This window comes from Engraulis encrasicolus, chromosome 11 (genome assembly GCF_034702125.1).
Source record: "Engraulis encrasicolus isolate BLACKSEA-1 chromosome 11, IST_EnEncr_1.0, whole genome shotgun sequence".
Classification (NCBI taxonomy): domain Eukaryota; kingdom Metazoa; phylum Chordata; class Actinopteri; order Clupeiformes; family Engraulidae; genus Engraulis; species Engraulis encrasicolus.
Window position 1 is genome coordinate 31,449,720 of NC_085867.1, and position 24,454 is coordinate 31,474,173.

Here is a 24,454-nt window from a genome sequence, read left to right on the forward strand (position 1 = left end):
TCAGGCGGGCGGATGGGTGGGCTGGGGTTTTCTAAGCTCAATCCCCTCCCCTGTGGTTACGAGGGTGACAGATAGGCCGGCTGAAATCCCCCCGTGAGCTGTTAAGCTGTCTCTCCACCCCCCACCCACCCATGTCCCTCCAACCTCCAACTCCGTTCCTTCCTCCTCCCTCTGCCATTCACCTTCCATTCCCTCTGCCCCCCCCCATCCCCACCCCCCACTCTCCCTGTCACGCACACACAGCCACTGTGCATTTGCACGCACGCACACACAAACGCACACACATACACATACACACACGCACACACACGCGCGCATACGCGCACACACACACGCTAGCATGTACACACGCACACGCACGCACACACAAACACACACACGCATGCACGCACTCAAACACAAACACACACACATACATACATATCCCTTGGGCCCCTCGACCCCTCCACCTCCCCTCCCTTCCCTCTCGGTGGCTAATAAGCGGGGAGTGGTATCCAGCCACTAAGGCCTAACGCTGGGCTGATGCCTAAGAGGTCGCTTTAACAGGGCGGAGCAGTAGGGAGCAGGGGGGTTTAAAGGTCAGGTCAATGGCGGCCGTCGGTAAACACATGAAGTGCCTCTCTTCAATCTGGTAGGGCCCGCAGAGGCACAGGCTTCCTAGTTTATCGCATCAGTATTGACGTTGGTGCGGTCTGCCTTCCTGGATTTTACACTGCAGCGTGTGAGAAGCCATGTTTTTAATAAAGACCGATTAGACGGTCGATCAGAATGAGGCACTCTTTCAGTGGTTTTCAGTGTCTGTGGCTCAGAACTCATCAATGCAGCAATGCATCTTAATAAAATGTGCATTTTCCCCTAACAAGTAGAATGAACTAGTACTATAGTATAATATGAAATATATTTTCCTTTTAAACTATTAAAGGAAGTTTCTGATTTTTCATCTTACTTTATCAAACTGGTTGTAATGGCGTCAATATCTTCTGTAATGTACGGTACTGTAAGTTGACCTTTTAGTTCAAATCCACCACCTATTATGTTCCTTTATCTATGCTATACCAGTGGCAAAGCTCTACATGTTACAATCAATTCCAGATCACAGAGCAATCTGTAGTGCTGGATGGATCGTCAATACAATGAAGACACAAGAAAGACTCACACAGGAAGCTGTTCGGGTGGATTAATTAATTGTTAGGGGTCGCATTACAGTAAAACCACTGAAGGTCACTGGCTTAGCCTAGCCACAAAGGAGAGGCTAATAATTGGTCCTCCAAACATGTGTCTTTAAGATGTAGTAGTAGTTGTAGCAGCGGCTGCAGTAATAGGAGTAGTGGCAGTAGTAGTAGCAGTAGTAGTAGTGGTAGTAGTAGTAGTAGCAACAGGAGTAGTAGCACTAATAATACTGTAGCTAACATAACAAAATGCTATGTCATTACACACACACTCTCACACATACAGCATATAACATGTACTTATAACATATAGCATAGTGTACATACTACATACTGTATATGTACAAAACAGTTGACCGTATACAACCACTTACTATGCGCTTGGAGTAATATAAGATTGCTTTAGCAAAGCGATTAAATTCCATGTCTCGATTACATCTACCCAAGACTCCTCACTGCAATACTTTGATTTAATCTGCACACCTACGGAGTCACCACCGGTACGTAGGCTACAGTAAAGCCTCACTGCAGGCACTGTAGCATCTGCTCACAAGGAAAAGCTAAAGATAGAAATACAGTAGGTGGGCTGCTACAGCTAGCTACTACTCTACTCTGCACTAAGTGGTAATTACATGTCCGGCAAAAAAAGGGGGAACCGAAATTAATTTCCTCTTTCTGCCGTTTACAGGAAGCCTGATGATGAATTATTTAAGCCCAATAAGAGAGACGGTGGGACCTGACCTAGAAAAAATCCCTACTGTAGAGTGGGGATAAAAAATTAAAATAAATAAAATAAAATAAAAAACGCTGGTTGGTTGTGCCTGCCTCCCTGCCTGCTTGCCTTGCCTTGCCTGGTGGCCCGCAGAACGAGGAAGGTTATACGTACGGGTGCATTAGAAGATGAACAGGGCAGCTTTGCCAAAAACACAGTGAGGCATAACTTTTATTAACAAACATGGCGGCCAGGCCGGGACTGGGCCGGGGAGTCAGGCTGGAATTCAATAATGCACTCCCCTGTCTGCTGACGCAGGCGAAAACCAGGAGGCTTTTAAAGAAATAGGAGGGCGCACGTTTTGCTCCTCACTCAGTCAAGTCACAAGCAGCACTGCGCACAGCATCGTTTGCTGTCTGGGAAGCTAGGCGAGATTGGAGGGAGGTGCGTCTGTGTGTGTGTGTGTGAGTGTGTGTGAGAGAGAGAGAGAGAGAGAGAGAGAGAGAGAGAGAGAGAGAGAGAGAGAGAGAGAGAGAGAGAGAGAGAGAGAGAGAGAGAGAGAGAGTGTGCATGCGTTTGGGGAGTAGAATTGTTGTTGGGCAGGTCACGTTTAGCAGTGGCTGTCAAGTCATTCAGGGTGAGTTATGGGTAGAGAATGGGCTGTAAAGAATTGTATGATAAATGTCTGTGCCCAAACCACAACACCATTGGCCCAGTATTGACACCATTTTAAATGACTTCCTCCAACTCAAGGAAAAAAATCTTTGTTGTACTATGAATGCAATGTAATACCATAACTTCAACATTTGAATACTGCATATGATTATACAACATAATAAAAAAACAGACTCATTGTTTAAAAACTGTCCAGATTTGCCTGTGTGTGTGTGTGTGTGTGTGTGTGTGTGTGTGTGTGTGTGTGTGTGTGTGTGTGTGCGTGCGTCTGTGTGTGTGTGTGTGTGTGTGTGTGTGTGTGTGTGTGTGTGTGTGTGTGTTTGTTTGTGTGTGTGGGCGCCTGTACTTTATACTATGTGTTTGTGTGTGTAACAATGGCCTCTTCCTCCTTTACTGCCCTCCTCCTCCTCCTCATCCGCCAGGCTGGTGCCTGCGGCGCAGCCTCATTCATCTGGAGCTGAGCAGGAGACCTCTAACACAGCCACACTCACACGCACACACACACACACATACGACACGCACACACTCACACACTCACACACGCACACACACGCACCAGCCTCCCAGTTGTCCCTGTAATGGAGCTCCGGGCAGGAAGCAGGTCATTCAGGAGAGGAGAGGAGAGTGGGAAAGACACAGAGGGAGAGAAAGAGAGAGAGAGAGAGAGAGAGAGAGAGAGAGAGAGAGAGAGAGAGAGAGAGAGAGAGAGAGAGAGAGAGAGAGAGACAGAGACAGAGACAGAGACAGAGACAGAGAGAGAGAAGGGGAGACAGACATAGAGAAAACAAAAATACAGACAATGAAAGACTGAGTGGATACGATGGAGAGAGGGAAAGAGAGAGAGAGAGATGAAAAGAGAGAGACAAGAGAAAAAGGAGAAGAGAAAGACAATGAGACAGAGCGAGAAGAAAGAGAGGAGAGGAAGAGAGAAAGACACAGAGAAGAAAGAAAGAAAGAAAGAAAGAAAGAAAGAAAGAAAGAAAGAAAGAAAGAAAGAAAGAAAGAAAGAAAGAAAGAAAGAAAGAAAGAAAGAAAGAAAGAAAGAAAGACCCATTACCAGTAATGCTCACTACACACTGTCTCATTCTTTACTGAGGCCCTGGGGGAAAACCGCAGGAAAAGAAGAAAAGAGAGCAGAGGAGAGGAGAGGAGAGGAGAGGAGAGGAGAGGAGAGGAGAGAGGAGAGGAGAGAGGAGAGGAGAGAGGAGAGGAGAGGAGAGGAGAGGAGGGGAGAGGAGAGAAGAGGAGAGAGGCGAGCAGAGGAGAGGAGAGGTGTGGAGAGCAGAGGAGAGTACAGGAGAGGAGATGAAGGGGGAGAGTGGGAGGGAGAGGGAGAGGGAGAGGGAGAGGGGGTGGTGGTGCGGTAGTGGTTGTGGTGAGGGGTGCATGTGAATTGTCGGTTTCAGCACCGCTTAGTCGGACAGCTCCTACATTACTGCGCCAGTGGCAGAGGCAGAGGCAGAGGCAGAGGAAGCCATGGCTGAAGTTTCACCATGATGTTCATTATTTCAATCAGTGCAGCAGTGAGGCGAGACCAAAATAAATCAATAAATAAATAATAATAATTGAAAAAAACCCCAGAAAAAAACCCTCTGTGTTGGAATTTGATAGAAGAACAGCGGAGGACTCTTTTGTTAGCTTGTGTATTGGAAAAGCCATTCAAGACTCATTCAAATTATGACATCTGCACTAACAAACTAATCACAGTATTTTAGAGAGAAGACCACAGGGGAGCAATGACTCGACATAAAAAGTGCCATGACAAACAGCTGCAGAAACTGTGGTTGATTGTGTTAATAAGAAAATAAAACAATATTTAAGCAATAGAAGAAGCAAACAGCTTAATTTGTGGATGCAAGGGAGGGAAAAGAGAACCAATGTCAACTAGAAGATGATTAAATTGTGCCAGAATCCACACTAGATACAAGACAAAAACTGTAATCTCTAATGTCATTGCACTGTTCCATTGTATCCATATGCATTCATATCCAGAGACGCACTGAGCTACATTTAACCAAACGCACCACAGTGCTCCATGTCATGAATAAAACTCAATGATCACAGCCGCTACTGTTCTTAGCCAAGTTTGGCTTTCTTTGAGAAAGACTGTACAGCACCCATATGCACTCCAGGAATGGCCGTGAGATCTTTAGCACAAATGCAAACAGACGTTGTGGCCTGAGGCCGTATTAAAAATACACAGCACCAGTAGCACACAGCAAGCCAATACATTTCACCACTCTCCACGAGTCGACTCAACCACTAAATCTCTCTCTCTCTCTGTCTCTCTTTTTGTCTCTCTCTGTGTCTCTCTCTGTGTCTCTCTCTCTTTCTCTCTCTCTCTCCATCTTCAGCCTACGGTATAGTAAAGCCTCCCGCTGTACCATTGCTCCATATCTACATTCCTACTCTCTCTGTTCTTGCTTTCTCTTTCTCTTTCTCTTTCTCTTTTTCTCTCTCTCTCTCTCTCTCTCTCTCTCTCTCTTTCTCTCTCTCTCTCTCTCCCCCCCCCCATCTGGGAATGGGCCTAAGGTGTTTCCGTAGTACAGTAGCATCACCACTACCGCCGCCACTGCTCTGCTGCTGCTGTGTTGTGTTGTGCTTACGGCCTGCCTGCCTGTCCTGCCATTAATTATGCAGTGTTGGAAGAACAGCATGTTCTCTCCATCTCCGGTCTCGACCCCGAGTGCACTGCCACCCAGTCGGAAGGAGGTGGCGTGACTGTGCATTTGCTCCCTACTTTGCTACGTTGCCCCCCACCAGCCCCCCCGCAGTCCCGTCAAACCATCACCATGCCTGTGGGAGACTAGGCAAATCTTGCTCTCTCTCTTTCTCTTTCTCTTTCTCTCTCTCTCTCTCTCTCTCTCTCTCTCTCTCTCTCTGGCTCTGTCATACACTCACATTTTTCCTCGGTCTCTCTGTCTGTCTGTACTTACTCTCTCACCCGCTCTGTCTCCCATCCTCTCTTTCTCTCTCTCACACACACACACACAGGCACGCATACCCGCATACATCCACGCAGACATGCCCTCCAGGTAGGCTGGTAGGGGCAGAAAATAGAAAATTCCACTGGCACGAGAGGAGTGAAGTCGACAGTTCGCACGCACACTGCAAAGAGGAGGACCGCAATGCAATCACATGGACTTAAAAGAGAAACTCGCTGAGAGACCATTACAAGACACATGCAGTGATAATTCAACTCTTAGAGACTGCTCTGGGACCAAATACGACTTAGTTTAACAATGTTAAATCAACTCTCTCTTTACTGTTTTTACTGTGCAGCTAGTTTCTGAATCTCTGCCATGCATGATTTGATCCATGCCTGAACATGAACAATGTCCCAAAGACTTTTCAAATAAGGTTATTGAACTGGTGACTACAATGACTGGCCTTCTGATGTGTAATGCAGGAAAGCCGAAAGGGGTGGACAAATGGGTCTGTTGACCCGGGCCCGGGCAGACAGTGGGCACAGAATTGGGTCTCCATTACACTGTATGTATTGTAGGAGGGGGGCCTTCAGATGACTTCATCCCGGCTTAGCCAAAGCGGTCAGTGGCCCTGTGTGTATGTACTGTATGACCGCCGTTCTCAAGGGATGACGAAAAGCGAGAAGCAACTACAGAACACTCACATCAGTTTTGGGCCAGCCCCATGTCTGCCTTTGTCATTCATGTCATTTGAAGAAACGATCTCCCAATAAAAAAAGCATAAAACAGATGTCAAATTTCCTCAGAGTATTGAGCAATAACTCCCTATCTTAAAATCATCTCCAGAAGGTGGATTTGAAAGGGGGGAGAAAAAAAAATGAAATGCCGCCTCTGCTTGCAAACACCCATAGCGGCATTCTCGGTACAAAAAAAACCCCTCAACTGGCAGCCCCTCAACGCAGGCCAATAAAAAAAACATCTCAGCAGGAGCGATATCTTTTTAAATCTAAAAATAAATATAAAAAAAGAATAGTGGAGACAATGTATGATTGTTGTCTGTTTGGGGCTTTATTTTTTTCCCCACATTTTAACATTTTATTGTGCCACTTCAAGGCAGGATGAAGGCATATCTGCATAAGCCTGTTGTGGTAATTGCAACCCAGATAGATGGTGGAGCACACAGAGACACACAGGCACAGGCACAGACACACAGGCACAGACAGCAGTCTTTGGCAACAGCCACTCGATCCACTGCGGCAGTGGAGACTATAAGGCATTAAGCAAGAGAGAGAGAGAGAGAGAGAGAGAGAGAGAGAGAGAGAGAGAGAGAGACAGAGGAGGAGGAGGAGGAGGAGGAAGAGGAGGAGAGAGGTAAAGCATGGGGATGGCTTCAGAATAATGGAGCGACTGGACACCAAATCTGGCTAACGCAGGCGGAGAAGGAGAAAAAAAGGGTATAAAAAGGAAAAAAAAAGAAATATGAAAGACATGAAAAGAAACAAGATGCATACAATGCCTGTGGGATTTCACACACTTCAAAACGCATTAGAGAGAACTGTGAACCCTCTTAAGATGCCGATGCGTGAAATGAAAAAAAAGAGAGAGAGACAAAAACGAAAGAAGCCAAAGCCATTCTAATGGCCTGCATTATGCAGTGCTAACTGGGGTCTAATAATTGCGTCAGATTCTCCGGGCCTCATTACGATGCTAACTAACACCCACATAGCATGGATGGAAAAACAAAACAAATTTCAAAACACAGTCAATACCAAGGAGAGGGCGTCTGACATTGTGTGACTCGTGATTAAACTTTCTAAAAAAAACCTACTGAAACAAAGACGTCTGCCATGTGTCCAAAGGCAACAACTGCAGTCTGAGACAAGACTATTGGGCCTCAGTCTCCGTTTGTTCATTACTCACAAAACTTTAATCTATCTGGCTGGTAATGCCTTTAGTTCTTTGGTTCCCCTTTCAACGCAACAGTTTCGGCTGTCATATGTGGAACACGACGGTAAGACAGAGGACACACACACACACACACACACACACACACACACACACACACACACACACACACACACACACACACACACACACACACACACACACACACACACACACACACACACACACACACACACACACACACAGTACCCCTAACGACTCCCAGGGCTTTGGTTAAGCTTCGAGTGAGTCCAGTCCACGTTTCTATCTGCCAGCCGGCCAGAGAGACAAGGCTGGCTTGTCTAGACTTTTTATTAATACTGTATGTTGTTCTATCTGAAACAAAACCCACGCAGATAACAGCTTACGAAAACAGTATGACATTTGTATGGTATTTAATTAACGGCATTAGCGCCCCCGACCTCCAACCCCCCCAACCCCCCCAAATGCCACAGACATTACATCTTGGCTGGGGCCTTGCAGACGGAGCTGTCCAGAGAGACATATTACACCACTTCTCCTGCACAGCTGGACCTGGACTAACCCAGGAGGCAACAGGAGCGTCGTAGTGAGTCCACGTAGTGTAGTGAGTCTACTGTCCGCGATCCTGAGCCATTACTTTCAGTCTACTGCTGCTGCTGCTTTGACCAGCGGGAAGAGGTGTGTGTGGGGGGGGTGCAGGGGCCAAAGGGGTCAGTTGTCCCAGGCACAGGGAGATGGGGTGCCCCAAAATTGGATCTTCTTGACATTGTACTTCATTGGGTAGGGGTTTCTTTCATATGAGTTTGCCCCGGGCCTGGGCAGAGCTGTCAGTAGCCCTGCCACCGTTAGCACCCTGAGCCCTCTCTTATTATAGCTCTCTCAGAGATGTGACCCTGACCAATCACAACGACCAACCAGCATTAAAGAGACCTGTTGGATGAGCTCATCGTTGCGACGAAAACCTGCGCTGTGCTTTTTTTAAAAAAAAAACATTTTTCGGCCTCCCAAGAGTTATTACCAAAGCTTTCGTGACCCCGCTGATCAAAACAGATCCATCACAGCATGCGAAGATGTAATGGCTAAGGGAGTCCGAGAGCAAGCTAGCTGAGAACTTTCATGCTAGACATTACGGACTGGACGTGACAGACAAAGGCGTGCTCAAAGCCAAGTGGGAATAAGTGAAATGAGTAGACGTCTACTCATAGTGCACCGGGTCTTGTTAATAAAAATCAGACAAAACTCAGACAACTCTATTCTTCTCCAACAAGACATACCATTGTGGATAATCATGACACTGGTGTGTGTGTGTGTGTGTGTGTGTGTATGTTTGTATGTGTGTGTGTGTGTGTGTGTGTGTGTGTGTGTGTGTGTGTGTGTGTGTGTGTGTGTGTGTGTGTGTGTGTGTGTGTGTGTGTGTGTGTGTGTGTGTGTGTGTGTGTGTGTGTGTGTGTGTGTGTGTGCATCAAATGCCATCTGTGATGAATACACAGGATATACACAGGAAGGGTTAATGACTTCTGCGGGGTTTCAAGTTGCCAGAGATGGCTCCTTACTCGGTCAACTTGGAGGGGAAACTAGCCAGACACAAGAACCACAAATCAATGCTATCTTGAAGGGGTCATATATTTCTTTTTTAGCAGAAGACTATCCTGGGGAGCATTTCTCAAAAGAGAAGTTGTTAGCCTGTTAGCAACTTTGGTAGTTGCCAATGGAAAAGTGCATTGAAAACAACAAAGTAGCTAATGTAGTAAGCAACTTTGGTTTATTGAAATGCAACCCTGGTATGGGCCTTCTTTGCGTGACGTTAGGCACCCTCGATCACGGCGCGTTTCAATGCGGGTATGGGTTGCATCCGGTGGCGCAGACATTACATTACATTTGCATTACATTACATTCAGCCGACACTTTCATCTGAAGTGAATTATAGTTATTTACCGAGTATTGGTTACCGTACCGGCAGGAGCAGAGTGGGGTTAGGTGCCTTGCTCAAGGGCACCTCAGTCATGAAGTGCATTGTAAGGGGGTGGAAGTGGGATTTGAACCGGCAACGCTCTAATCTAAAGCCCATCTCCTTAACCATTAGGCCACGGTTGCCCACAGACATACAGATTTGACGCCACTATTCTCTGTCTGAAACGTGGTGGTTGTACACATCTGCTTCCCTTCAAAATGAAAGTTGTCCAATGTCACAAGGTGATAATTGGTGAGGAAGGGTGCGGAGAAGAGAGAATAATTAGAAGTGTATTTGTTATGTTTTTCGGAAGCCAACCATAGTATCCGAATTACACAATCTGCTTCTACTCACACCATTTACCGGAACACCTCGGAAGAAACCGGATACAACACATTGGAACATTAGCACATGCTTAAGTGGAGCACCAAGATGCCAAAAAACGACCCTGCCATGAGGACTCTCTAGACAATTGCCTTTGACTTTTTAAGATTCCTCACGAATGAACGGAAACAAACGAGCCATTGAAAGGTCAGTAAGCCTTCACATTTTGTGATGCAGCATTTTGAGTCTGCTGCAGTAAAAAGGGAGAGGTACACGCATAAAGAGCCCAAAAATATTCCTCCTACACAGTTACTCACATTGATAATAAAACCCCTTTGCTTTCCTGTGTCTCTCACACACACCCACACACAAATGCTCATCCAGACACAAGTGCACACACACACGCACACACACACACACACACACACACACACACACACACACACACACACACACACACACACACACACACACACACACACACACACACACACACACACACACACACACACACACACACCATTACCCCTGCTGTCAAAAAAGAGCCCGCATATCCACGCCCTCAACCTCTGGGGATGCATAAAAAATACTATATTGTGCTAGAATGCCACACCTTCCCTTCCCTTCTCTTCCCTCTGCTTCAAGGTTATCCTGCATTATCCACTGTAGTCACGACGGCTGCAGCCTCCTCTGTGGGGCTTTTTTGGCCTCGGCACAGCAACTCCTCTCTCCTCTGCTCTCCTCTCCTCTACTCGCCTCTCTGTAGGCAATTCCATTACCGCTCTGCACTGTGCGCAGATCATCCGTCATGGTGCCAAAAGTGCCCTCTACCCGCCGCGCGGGTCTCATGAACTCTCGCCGGCGTCCAAAAAACCACAACTCAGCCAGGTGCTGTAGAACAGCATCACGAAGGGGCGAGGGCGAGGGCGAGGGCGAGGGCGAGGGCGAGGGCGAGGGCGAGGGCGAGGAAGAGTCACAAAAGGGGGTCAGAGAAGAGACTACGACATCGTGCTTGGTGCTAAAAATAAGCAGCGCTAGCCTGTGGGAACGTACATCAAGGTTACACTTCAGTTCGGAGTTGTTCCCCTAAAGCAGTGGTTCCCAAACTGGGGGTACACAGTAAATGTTGGAGTGTTGATGCAACACTAGTCTGAGCACATATGGTCCCACTCAAGATCAGTGTTAAGTTTTCACTCTGAGTGTTGAATTTACACTGTGAAGCCATACATGTGCTAACATAGTGTAGTGTTCAATACAATTCTCTAGGTGTTAATGAAACACTAGAAGAGTAGAATTTAACAGTATATCGAGTGCGAGAAGAGTTGAATTAACGCTACAAACTTCACTGTGTAGGGTCGAATATAGTTAGTAACGATATTCACTTCAAATGGGTATTAAATGTATTTACCTTTCAAGATTATTAAAAATATATATTGTTGTATTTGGAAAATTGGAGGTAAAAATATTCTTAGGCCCAAAAGGGGGTCACAGCAGAAAGCGTTTGGGAACCGGTGCCCTACTGTATGACAGGAAAGGTGGACATAAAAGACGTTTTGGTAGCAGACGACATGACCCATTTTTTCTCTTGTTCCTTTTTTGTACAGTCTATGTGTCAACTACCACTTTGGCCTTGAGGAAAGATTTACAAGGATTTACAAAGATGATCTTCAAACAACATCAACAACAAACAACAACTTCATGAAGAAAAAAATGAATAGGCGAAAAGGTTACGGTCAAGACCTGAAATAAACAGACGAACAACACCACCACAAAAAAAAACCCTTAGCATCAGAACTTTGCTTCAGAACACAAAATCCGCCTTTAAACCAAAATCCGGTTGGAAGTGTCTACTCCATTCTCTTCGCTTGATACCAGTCCAGAAGGAGAGAGATACTGGCAGACAGAGAGACCTGGCTCCTCTCCCTCTCTATATATCTCCCTCTTTCTCTCCTCCTTCCAATGTGTGGCCATTCAATTGGGCCAGAGACAGACAGAGAGCCTTAATGCTTACACAGTCTGCCCACTGCCAGTAGAAAACAGAAGGATTGTGTGTGCGTGTGTGCGTGTGTGCATGTGTGCGTGTGTGCGTGTGCTCGTGCGTGTGTGCGTGTGTGCTCGTGCGTGTGTGTGCTCATGCGTGTGTGTGCGTGTGCCTGTGTGTGCGTGCGTGCGTGTGAGAGGGTAAATGCATGCCTGCATGACCTGTATGTGAGTGTAGTGTGTGTGCCATTAGATGTGGCTGTGAGAGGGCGGGGCGGGGGTGGTAGAGGGGGTAGCCAGCCAGACCCAGTGCCACACTCATCAGCATTCACAACAAACCTGAGCAGAGCTTTGGCTCGTCCTTCTAGTGCCTAATGCCCATTGGGGGGAGCAGGAGAGGAGAAGTGAGGAGAGGAAGGGGGGAGTAGGAGAGAGGAGAGGAGAGGAGAGGAAGGGGGAGTAGGAGAGAGGAGAGGAGAGGAGAGGAGAGGAGAGGAGAGGAGAGGAGAGGAGAGGAGAGGAAGGGTGGGGGGTAGGACAGAGGAGTGGAGAGGAGAGGACAGGAGAGGAGGAGAGGAGGGGAGGGGAGGGGAGGGGAGTGAATAGAGGAGAGGAGAGGAGAGGAGAGGAGAGGAGAGGAGAGGAGAGGAAGGGTGGGGTGGTAGGACAGATGGGGAGGAGAGGAGAGGAGAGGAAGGGTGGAGAGCAGAGTAGGAGAGAAGAGGAGAGGAGAGGAGGCGAGTGAAAAGGAGAGAAGAGGAGTAGAGAGGAGGGGTGGAAGGCGGAGTAGGCGAGAGGAGTGGAGGGGTAGGATGAAATGGCTCTTTCCTTCTGGCAGCGGCTCAGCGAAGTACTACACACTAATTGAAAAAAGTGATTAAGTGGCCAGATTAAATAGGCCGCAGCCGCAGCACTGATCACCATTGCAATGCTGCACAATGTTGCAAAAATGGCAACAAGAGAGAAGCAGGCAGGACACCCCACCTCAGGACACACACACACACACACAGACACAGACACACACACACACACACACACACATACACACACACACACACACACACACACACACACACACACACACACACACACACACACACACACACACACACACACACACACACACACACACACACACACACACACACACACACACACACACTTGTCCTTTCATACTTATTGATGGTCTGAGGATTCCTTCCCATTGTCTAAGTATCTGCAAGCTCAAAGTCTTTCAAAAATATGTCAACATCAGTCAGGGAGGGAAATGAAGTGTCCTCCGCTCCTAGCCTATTGTGCTTGGTCATGGTATCTAAGGGCATCATTGGCTATGCTACTGACAAATAGGACATTAAACAAAACACTTTATACGAGCAATGCTATGCTGTTCCATAGTTTTATAATCTCTCGTTACTGCTCTCATATACTCTTGAAATGAATGCCAAGTCAGAATTCCCCTAAAAGAGTTACTGTATGTAGTATTTCATTCTAAATAGTCTGTGGTTTAAACACAAACAGGAAATCGGAGTGCTTCTGGGTAGCCAAATAAAAGGTAAAAAAAATTTACCCTTGAGGCCCTCAGGATTTTTCTGTCTAGTCTGTGTTTAAGTTTACTGTAAATGGCCTACTGGACTTAGGAGACCGGCTGTATACTTACCTGCGAATGTAACAAACGAGTTTGACAAACTAGACCGCTTACTCTGACTAAGCCTTGGGTGCATGAAGTTGTATCGTATGTCTCATTTATACCCCTTTTATATGACAGTCCAGGATTTTGACATCATGGGGAGAAATGAAAAATGGGTGGATGAAACTGGGAGTTGCGTTCTCTGTCATACTGAAAGACAGGCCTGACAAGCCAGCGAGCTTCTCTGTCCAAAAGCACAAGTCACCCGCACTGTGGGAGTGTTAAAACATCTTGGTAGCCGATTCTGACAGATACAGCAAGAACGCTCTTGGCAGAAAAGCGTGACATGAGCGAATGATGTTGTAGCAAGTAGAGTTTTTTTGTCTGTAACTTTCCGTCAGATGCCTTTCTGTCAGCTAACTTCATGACAAGCTTGCCAAGCCAGCTTGATGCTAGTGCAACATGTCCGCCGCCGTTGCAATCACAATTCCCCCAGGGTCCACAATTTCCCACCAGCCATAACCCAGGCTTATGGCACTCATAGTATATAACACTTCTCAATATATCCAGCATATCCAGCCATTGATATGATCTTGTGTGCATCAGTGCAGATCTGATGTCAGGATTGTGGCGCAAACACATGTGAATGTGAATGTAAATTCTGAAAATACATTGGTTTTCATTTTTTATCATTTAGAGGGGGGATGCATGTTTTTCAGACTGGGGGTGGGAGGGTGGGGGAAACACCCCCCCCATGGGATCTGCACCCATGCTTTTGTGCAGAGGTGTCAAAAGTAAAAGTAAAAGTAAATTCATGGTGTAACTTCAACACTGGTATTTGATATTACATAGCTGTTACACCAGTTACTCCATTGTACCAAATGAGGTATGTAGATAGACTGCTGTTACGGACAAACTCTAAACAAGAACCTTACAAGAACCCACCACAATTTTGATCCAACGAGCACAGAGTTAGCTGATCCTATGAGGCTAATACACAGGTCTACTGGTTACTCAGATAAGTTATCTGTGTTGGAAGGAAACTGTGTGTCTTTTTTGACTTTCTCTTTTACGTTTGACATCTCTGCCTGTGTGATCCCTACTCGATGTGATGTGTGATAAGAGATGATGTTGCAAATTAAACAGGGCTTTTGGAGCGGCTGTTCCGGGGCCCCTTACCATTGCTGGTGACTGTCAGATTTCCCGACGCGCTGGCTTTGCCAAGGTTGTTGGCAGCCTCACATCTGTACGCGCCCGAGTCTGCTACTCTGGGACTTTTGAACTGAAGCTCCGAAACCCTTCCCCTACAGAAAAGACAGATGCAAAACAACAAGGTCATATAAGTACACTGACATAAAAAACAACAACAACAACAACAGCAGCAACAGCAAAAGAGCTTTCCTTGTCATGACACTCGATTTTACATGTAGCAGATCCTACATATACCGTACGTAGCATAATTTATTTATTGTTACCCTGAATTACAACATTCATTACAATTCAGACTTTCAGACTCAGAAACGTGGAGGCAGTGTGTTGCCATGGTCCCCCTAGTCTACTAAAGTTCTGTAACTGCACTATAATGAATGCTCCATTTTCACAGAGTTTGTGCTTGTGCTTTCATTTCACGTGTAACCAGCTGACTCATTAATGTCACTTCCGTCTAGTTTCTATGGCCGTGGCTTTTCTTTTTTTAAAAACATTACCTGCGCGGCCTGACAAAGCAGAGCGGAAGGTGTCCGGTGCCTGAAGGAAGGAATGCGCAAGATAGCGGAGGGTGTGGGTGTGGATGCAAACAACAGTAACACTGCCTCAGCATGCCAACGCTGTCACCCATTAACTTATGAGTCATGTCCTAAGCAACGGAATGCTGCAAGTGGAAGAGTTCTAAATTCTAATTTCAAACTCTGACAACTCAGAAGGCTCGATATGTTCCCTGGGAAGTTCTACTGAGAAGTCAGTGGCTCCAGAGAAGGTTTAAAGGTGTTCTAGAGTGATTTTGGTAGCTCTGCGCATCAGCAAAAGGAATAAGTCAGGATGCACTTTGCATGTACAAAAAAAAAATTAATAAAGATTTGAATGAAGAACTCACCCTTTCTTTTTTTTAATCTTGGTGTTTTTGAGTTTGTTTTTGCCAGCGAGCTCTATGTCGTCTTTGTACCACTTGATTTTAGGCAGCGGAGAGCCAGCCTCCAGCTCACACGACAGAGCTGTTCTTCTGCCCTCCACCACGTTGTCCTTAATCTTCATCGGCTTCAGTTTGGGCTCCACTGCGAAAGAGAAGAGAGGAGAAGAGAGAGAGAAGAAGAAGAAAGAGAAGGAGGGGAGAAGAGAGGAAAGAGAGAAGAAAGAGAGGAAAAGAGAAAGTGAAAGCGGAGAAGAGAGAAAAGGTAAATATTGAGATGAGACAAACAGGCCTACGCAAGCGATGTTGGCAATGTGCAACCCGAGAAAAAGAATAAATATGTATATAAACAAAATAAAACACAGAAATGTTAGACATTCTCCTCATTAACTGCAGGATCTCTGCCAGTTGAAATGACTTTGAAGTGTCTGTTCCTGTCAAAGTTTAATCATAGCTGATGGCTAAGATTAGGTACACAGAAACAGCGAGAGAGAGAGAGAGAGAGAGAGAGAGAGAGAGAGAGAGAGAGAGAGACTTTGACTTTTAAAATCCCTTTATTGAACCAACCATGGCCCACACAACCACCACAACAACCCCACCTCCCATCCCACCCTACCCTACCCCGTTAAAAACACCCCTTACCAAAAAAACCTTAACCCACCACCCTCATTAGCTGTCCACACCCCTTTATCCACACACCACTTCTTATCGAATAGTTCAAGGTTGTCAATAGCCTGGTAGTAGGCATGCTCCACAGTGATCCTGGACTCAACCAAGGCCTTGAACATTCCCACCCGGTCCCCCACACACCCCTCTTCCTCCAGTCTGTTACATTTCCAAATGCACAACTTGCAATAATAGAATAATAGAAAAGAATAGAGAGAGAGAGAGAGAGAGAGAGAGAGAGAGAGAGAGAGAGAGAGAGAGAGAGAGTGTGTGTGTGCGTGCGTGCGCGTGCGTGTGTATGTGTGTGTGTGTGCGTGCGTGCGTGCGTGTGTGTGCATGGTTCAACATTTTTTTTCCATCAACATTTTCCCAAGCAATATTCATGCACACGCTCCTTGTCAACAGCATGTGCTGGACTTTTGGTGCCCTCTGTTGTGAAACCCATTAAGGCCCTCTGTCTTGTCAACAAATATCAAGCATTTCCTGATCCCATGGGGGCCAGATATCCCCTATGCCCCCGTTTTCAAAACAGTCCCTACGTCCCGAAAAGCCAGAAAAGGTCTCCAGAAAACACAAGACTCGAGTTACAGACCAAAACAAAAAAAATGAACCCCACCATCTATCGACATAGCCAAGCGTGACCCCAAGAATCCGTTTCAGACATGATCGCTACACAACATGCACTGTCTGGTAAAGGGAAGGGGAAAAAATCACTTTAAATTCTTGCGCTTCAGGCACCAGACATGACAAATAACACCATCTTTGCAGATGCTACATATTTCACGTTGTCTGTCTCAGCAGTCAGCATAGTTGCAGAGCAGTTTCTTCCAAAGAGAGGTACGTACACGACTCACAAACAAACCTTCAAAGCCTGTTCTGTGTACCCTAAGGGCTTTTATAGCCAAGAGGGAATTGGCAATTGCCTTAGACACAGCCCTGCAAAGCTCATCTCACAGCTCCTACCCACTTCACTTCGCTTTACTTTCATATATAGCACTTCTTCACAAAAACTGTCACTTAAGAACACTGAAGGCGGCAGAATCAGCATCTGGGCTACTACTTTTTGAGCTTCTGAGACTTGTAGGGCTGGTTACATGTATGTGGATATTTTTTTTAGATAGATACATTTTTGTTTTTTTATCTGTTTATGTGTAAGCACAACTTGTGGATATGAATTTAAATTGTTGTGTATTTTAGCCCCCTAAATTGGATATTTTTCAAAGCAGAGTTTTGAAATGCACATTCTAAAACGCTGTTAAGATCTAATGTAAACAAGTGGCCAAAAGCAATGTTTTTGAAAAATATCCACATACTTGTGAACAGCATCTTAAACTTGTGACGACCAGACTAGAAACTTCTTGACTGGAAAGGTGTACGCCCTACTTTCATTGATGAGTAGAATGTTACTTTGGATTTGAAACATTACATCACATTACACTTAGCTGACGCTTTTATCCAAAGTGACTTGTCGTTAGTTACAGTCCATTGAGCAGTGTGGGGTAAGGCACTTCAGCCATGGAGTGTGGTAGGGAGAGGAGAGGTGGGATTCAAACCAACAACCCTTTGATTTTTAAGCCCCTTTCCTAAACCAGTAGGCCACAACTGCCACCATGGAGAAATGGGGAAAAACACACGGTCATGGCCGAGGTCAAACACACTGTACGGATGAGATGGCAGAACCTCAGCAAATAACACTAGTAGCCTGCAACACTTTGTCCTATGGCTATGACTTTGTGTAGCCGAGGTCTTCCTGTGCAGTCAGCCACTCGGGGCTCGAACTCTACGATCTTCCAGTCACAGCTCCAGTTCTATTCGGCATGGGAGGCACAGGTGCAGTTTCACTGAGCTAAAGGTCTTGACCGATAGCTCAGTGCCAGCGCATCTGTATGAGGCTTCGGGAGGAAGGACTTAAAACGTTATACCGCCAAACTCTGCTAGTTGGCATCCATTATGCGACTTGTGCTGCCGAAAGCATAGCACGACACAAAAAATTTGAAACGAGAAAGAGTGTTAAAATGCAACTAATAGCAAAGTTAAAGAGATCAAGATGAAGATTGAAGATTCATTCATTGGTTCCGAAGACAATTTCTCATTGGCCATTCACAAAAGCTGCCACAAAGTACGCAATGTTCACAAGACATCACCCATCAAATCGCATTGATACTGAACATGCACCTGCCCCATTCTCCCCTCCTGTTCAACAGACTTGCAACAACGTGAACATGGATGAGACAGAGATGTTTCTTACTTCCTGCCTGCATGCATACACCAGAAGTTGGTGTTGCAACCCAAAAACACGTTCAACACACACACACACACACACACACACACACACACGCACACGCACACGCACACACACACACACACACACACACACACACACACACACAGGCGCATTACAAAGACTTTCTCAACACGTTGATGCTTGAAATGTGAAGTTGAGCAGTGCAGAGTGTGAGGTGGGGTGGAGTATAGCAATGTAATGCAGGACCACTCCCCGGGAGTGGTCCCATCTCGTCCAGGGCCTAGCTAGCAGGAGTGAGTGAGTGAGCGAGTGAGCGAGCAAGTTTCCCCACAGCTGCCTTTGATAACATCGACCCTGCCCCTGACAATCGCTCCCCGCTCCCCAATCGCTCCGTCCGCAATAGCCTACAGCAGTTAACATGTTTTAATAAGAACGGCTGGCCGAAGAATCTGTGAAATGTCGATTCAAACAGCAACGTGTGTAACGAGACACCGTCCAGCGGTCCTTGGCTTTGGGGACACCCTTTTTTGGGGGGGTTGGACGGTCGGTCGAGCAGCTGTTGATGAGAGCAGTTCTGTGGAATTAGTGGCGGGAATAATAGCCACTCCAGCCGAGCCACCCACAGGCAGAGGAGAGCTGTATTCCGCTGTGTTACGCTGCGCTGTACTAAGGCCATCAGTCTCATCGGATTACTGGAAAAGGCTCTCCACTGACACCATACTACTGCCAGCAGAACGCAGAGGGGAGAGAGAGAAAGTGAGAGAGAGAGAGACAGAGAGAGAGAGAGAGAGAGAGAGAGAGAGAGAGAGAGAGAGAGAGAGAGAGAGAGAGACAGACACAGAGACTGACACAGAGACAGACAGAGAGTATTGGTTTGAATTGGTGTGAAAGGGAATGATCTGAGGGCATGCTTTTCTCTATGTTTGTTTCAACAATCCAAATAGAACAGAATCCTCTGAGATGATCCATCATAAGTGTTGTTTATATTAGAAAACAAGCTCTGGACTGTTGAGCGTTTCCTGGATAAATCAGGCAAGTTCACCACCTAAACTACATTAGTGCGTCCATAGATTACTGTGAAGAAGTATTGAGGTACAAAAAAGCAACAAGCAACAACAAAAGCAACAGAAGCTAAAACATTAATATAAGGATCATAAATGTCACACACTTGACAATTATACACAGATAGCTGTGTCATGACGAGGGAAGCAGCCTGTTTATGTTATAGCAGAGTTATTCCAAAGTAACACAAATCACGCTTTTTTTTTAAAACATCGTTTCGCACATAAAATCATCGACAGCTATTAAATCACACCCTTGTTCCAATTAACAGGCTGCCTCATCCCATCAAATACACGTACATGTCTGCTAAAAAGAATTAGGTGGGATAAACTAAACAGGATACAGGAGATTCCGTGTGACATGTTATTTCCTAACTCACTAATCAGGGGTGAGTTTCTCAAAAGAGAAGTTGTTAGCCTGTTAGCAACTTCGGTAGTTGCCAATGGGAAAATGCATTGAAAACAACAAAGTAGCTAATGTAGTAAGCAACTTTGGTTTTGAGAAATTCACCCCAGATATGGATGTATATTTCCTCTGAGCACTATTTTGTACATCCTCTTGACTTCATCACCTGAGCTGGCAACGGTCCAGGAAATTAGGATTTCCCCACTTCATTTTGAAGCCTTTTGAATTCAAATACTGTCAGTGAATCGAGACAGAGCAGCACAGAAGTGAGACAGGCACACACACACACACACACACACACACACACACACACACACACACACACACACACACACACACACACACACACACACACACACACACTCCAAGCCTCAGTCACTCACCACACACACTTGTCACTTTCACTCTAAATTACAATCACAGTAGAATGCAGTCCTGCCCTGACAGGAACACTTTCCACAATGAAAAAAAAAACAGATAAGAACATTCTGGAAAGTGATGCGGGCCTGGCATGTGGCAGGAAAATAGTTGAAAACAAACAAAAAAAAAGAACGAAAAGAATAGAAGAGGAAAAAAATGACATAGCACAAATTGCTGACAATCTGACCGCAACAAGCCAGGAGGAATCTCAGGCATGCCACTCGGTGGGTCTGACAGGGCTCCAGACAAACTAGCGCGGTGAGATTACGGCAGGGCCTAGGGGCTGGTGTTGAAGCATTACAATACACAGCGACACCCACAGACATCTCGGCAGATACTTTATGACACGCAGTGGCACCCACAGACACTGTCAGTTACTTTACAACACACAGAGATACCCACAGACACCATCAGTTACTCGACAACACACAGTGACACCTATATCTCTGCATTTACTTTGAAACACACTGTGACACCCACAGACTCCGTCAGTGAAGTGTGCAGCCTCCATGACCCCCAAACCATGAAGTGGACTGAGCACATCCATTTAGCATAACAGATAGAATACACCCGCTCCTGAAGGCATCTGTTGCAACATTGGGTTGTGTGTGGGATGACTGTGAGTGTATCTGTGTGTGTGCATGTGTGTGTGTGCGTGTGCGTGTGCGTGTGCGTGTGTGTGTGTGTGTGTGTGTGTGTGTGTGTGTGTGTGTGTGTGAGTGTGAAGGAATAACTTCATCTGTGATCATCACATAGCCATCCAGTTTCCTTGTGTTCTGTGTCATTTGCCTGTGCTTGCGTCCCCCAGCCATGTTGGCCATCCAGCCTGCGACTAAGTGACTAAAAGAGCCTAAGCTATAGCTGAGCTGCCGTCCGTGTCCAGCTGTTTCCCCATGTCATGGAGAACACCCCCCCCCCCCCTTTGGGAGCGTCCGCCGCGATTTTCAAAAACCACAAATTTACACGGATCAGAGCCCGCATACCAGGCCGCAGCGCACAGCTCGCTCAGCGCGGCTAAGTGAGGAATTCCATGATCTAATACTGAGCCCCAGACAGATTGCGGGGGTCTGCACATCTCTGAACGCACGCGCATGCGTGCGCGCGCACGCACACACGCACACACACACACACACATCAACACATAAACACACACTCACTCACTCACACACACGAACGTACACACATACACCCCACATCACTTCTTCATCCAAAGACTATTGCGACTCGTGCTTTCGCTCGCTGGGTCACTGATAGCTCTTCCTGATGTTTCCACAAAAGGCTCCTCTTGATATCATAATTGGTGCAGGGCCAACAGCAAGTGTGTGTGGGAGAGAGAGTCTCAGAGAGAGAGAGAGAGAGAGAGAGAGAGAGAGTCTTAGAGAGAGAGAGAGATAGAGAGAGATAGAGAGAAAGGGAGAGGGTATCAGAGAGAGGTGGGGAGAAAGAGAGAGAGGGAGAGAGTCTGAGAGAGAGAGAGAGAGAGATAGAGACAAGGAAAATGTCTCAGAGAGGGAGAGAGAGAACGCAAGAGAGAGAGAGAGAGAGAGAGAGAGAGAGAGAGAGAGAGAGAGAGAGAGAGAGAGAGAGAGAGAGAGAGAGAGAGAGAGAGCAGCAAAGGAGACAGTGATAGTGGGAAAGAGAGAGTCTCAGAGAGAGACAGAGAGAGAGAGAGTCTGGAACAGAGATGGAGAGACACTGTGTGTGCGTGCGTATGTGTGTGTGTATGTGCGTGCGTGCGTGTGTGGGTGCGTGCCTTATTACATGGCCATGGGCGGTAGGTAATGCGGTTATCTGCCTGCTAAAGCTCTGGGGCCACTCCAGTTATGTGACAAATGATGAATGGCCCTGCAGATCCCCTAATTACTCTATGGTAAAAGGAGAGACGCACTTGAATTGTTTGGCCCGCTCCTCAGTGATCCCCTTGTCCATTAACTACACCATTGACTGGATCAACTGTATTTAATGGAAGACACGGATCAACTGCGTTTAGCGGGAGAGGTCTGCCTGGAACTTATGTACTCATTACGCTGACCCACAGACAAGGCTGGATGGCTTACGTTACTGAGGAATATGACAAAAAATACTTGTGGCTTAGACCAAATAATATATTGTAATGTATTATAATATGATAATATAATATAAATGATATAATAATTGCATATCGTGTCACATGGCACACACACACACACACACACACTTTCAACCATTTGTTACCAAAGCACATGGTCGGACTAACACATGTTGAAGCAACAGAACAGAACACTGATCCATTATGCTTTATGTTGGACTGCCACTGTTTGCCTACTGTTTTCATAGACCAACCTTCAGGTCGAATTCTGAATAGTATGTTATGTATGTGTTATTTATGAAATTATAAATCTATAGACATCAAAATCGAATCTATCATTAATCCCATGCTGCCATTGCCTTGCCATGAAAGGATGGCATTCCATCTACATCAGGGGTCACCCGAGTGAGAGCGCAGAGCGCAGTCACCGCTTCATGCATTCTGTCAAGTAGTTTTTCCGTCAAATGTATATAATATATAAAAACAGTCTACAGTGGAAGCATTTCACATCACCCTGTCATTACAAAGATCCGAGCTTTCAAAGAATACGTTGCTTTCCTTTGATCCACACACCAGCCATCGCCACAGGTGCAACAGCCTCAACGCTGTACTGAATATATGACGCAGCTGTTTCGCAACGCCTTCATACTTAACAATGATTCTGTCATCTGCAAGCAGTTAATTACTTTTTGAAGACACATGCCACCTAATACAGCAGAGATCGATTGGCTAGAACAACGGCTTGATCACTTAACAAATGAAAATGGTTCAGCCCGTCAGACGTCATGCAGCCATACCTCCGCATTTATAAAACGTCTGAAGAGTTCGCTAATATTTAAACACCTGCGTGCCGTCTTCAGACTTCAGTCCCAGAAGTTTTCCAATGTCTAAACAGACTTCTAGATTGGAAAATAATGCAAGTCCTATGACAAGGCTGTTAAGCGCGCGTAGCAAACAATAGCAAGTTATTTTTTTTAAAGACATTAATTACCTGGGGGCATGTTATCCGGCTTCTTTGACTCCTTATTGCCGCTTTCACTTCCATTTTTCCTATCTTTCTTACCCTTCTTATCTGACATGTTTGTAATCTCTTGCGTGTGTAAAAAAAAAAAGTTTGTGAAGTTCGATATCCTGCTAGAAGTCCTCGATTCAGAATCAACCTGCCTCTGGTCTCGTCCTGTCTTGAGGAATCCGCGCGCTCAACTTTGTCAGAAGGTGCAGTCACTTCAGCGAACAGTTGAATAGAGTTGAGAGCATGCCTGCATGTGTTTTTGGAGTGGACTTGGAGTGGGGAGGAGTTATATGCTGACTGGTGCTTTTTGTTTAGATTAACTATCCCAGGCCTAATAAAACAGATCTGTGACTGTCTTTTTTTAAGTCTTCAAACGTGTGAGGCTAATCAAAATGCTTGCAAACATTCATGAAAAAGGGCCAATTGGTGATTAGACCCTACACTGTAACAAATAGCTGTTTATTTACGGCAATTTTGCAACAGCATTCTACTGTTTTTCGAAAAAACAGACAACTACTGTGAAAATATTACTTTGAGTCACATATTGAGCATAAACAGTAAGTACTGCACAATAGCAGTATTCGCCGTTGTGGAAAAAACTAGAGATGCACCGGATCCTGATTTTTAGGATCCTGCCGGATACCAGATCCACTGAATAAGATCCTGCCGGATCCGGAACCGGATACCGGATCCTACAAAAGGGTTGAAACATATAGTCTACTCGCACACGTGGGCCCTTTTTATTACGTTGGCGCAAACTATTTTTTAGACTCATTGGCTTATTGCCACACTACCTGCAATAGCCGCTTCCAAAGGGATTTCACTCCATGCAGTGATTGGGGTTGTGAAAGACTGAAAAGCCTAGGCTAGACATGCACCAGACCCTGATTTTTAGGTAACATGCCGGATACCGGATCCACTGCTTAAGATCCTGCCGGACCCGGACCCTGTGAAAAACTCTATTATCCTGACGGATCCGGAACCGGAACCGGAACCGGATCCGGATCCGGTGCATCTCTAGAAAATAACAAGTTATTTTAGGCAGCACCATTGAAACCCATTCATCCTCCACTTGTCCGTGATCACCATCAAACTTCAATACCACCTGAGGAACTGAAGTCATTCTGACTGGTTAAAGATTATCTGATACTATCAAGCAT

General features: G+C 45.9%; 1 protein-coding gene across 1 annotated transcript in view; it reads right to left on the reverse strand.

Annotated features, from left to right (window-relative positions):
• nrg1 (neuregulin 1) overlaps positions 1–23,571 on the reverse strand; it is a 92,391-nt gene extending 68,820 nt beyond the window's left edge. Inside the window, exons 1-3 of the mRNA XM_063210441.1 lie at positions 23,274–23,571; positions 15,384–15,561; positions 14,471–14,595 (exon numbers count right to left, since the gene is read on the reverse strand). Coding sequence (XP_063066511.1) covers positions 14,471–14,595; positions 15,384–15,561; positions 23,274–23,361 — 391 coding nt within the window. The 5' untranslated portion in view covers positions 23,362–23,571. The remainder of the gene's footprint in view (positions 1–14,470; positions 14,596–15,383; positions 15,562–23,273) is intronic.
• Positions 23,572–24,454: the final 883 nt, after the last annotated feature.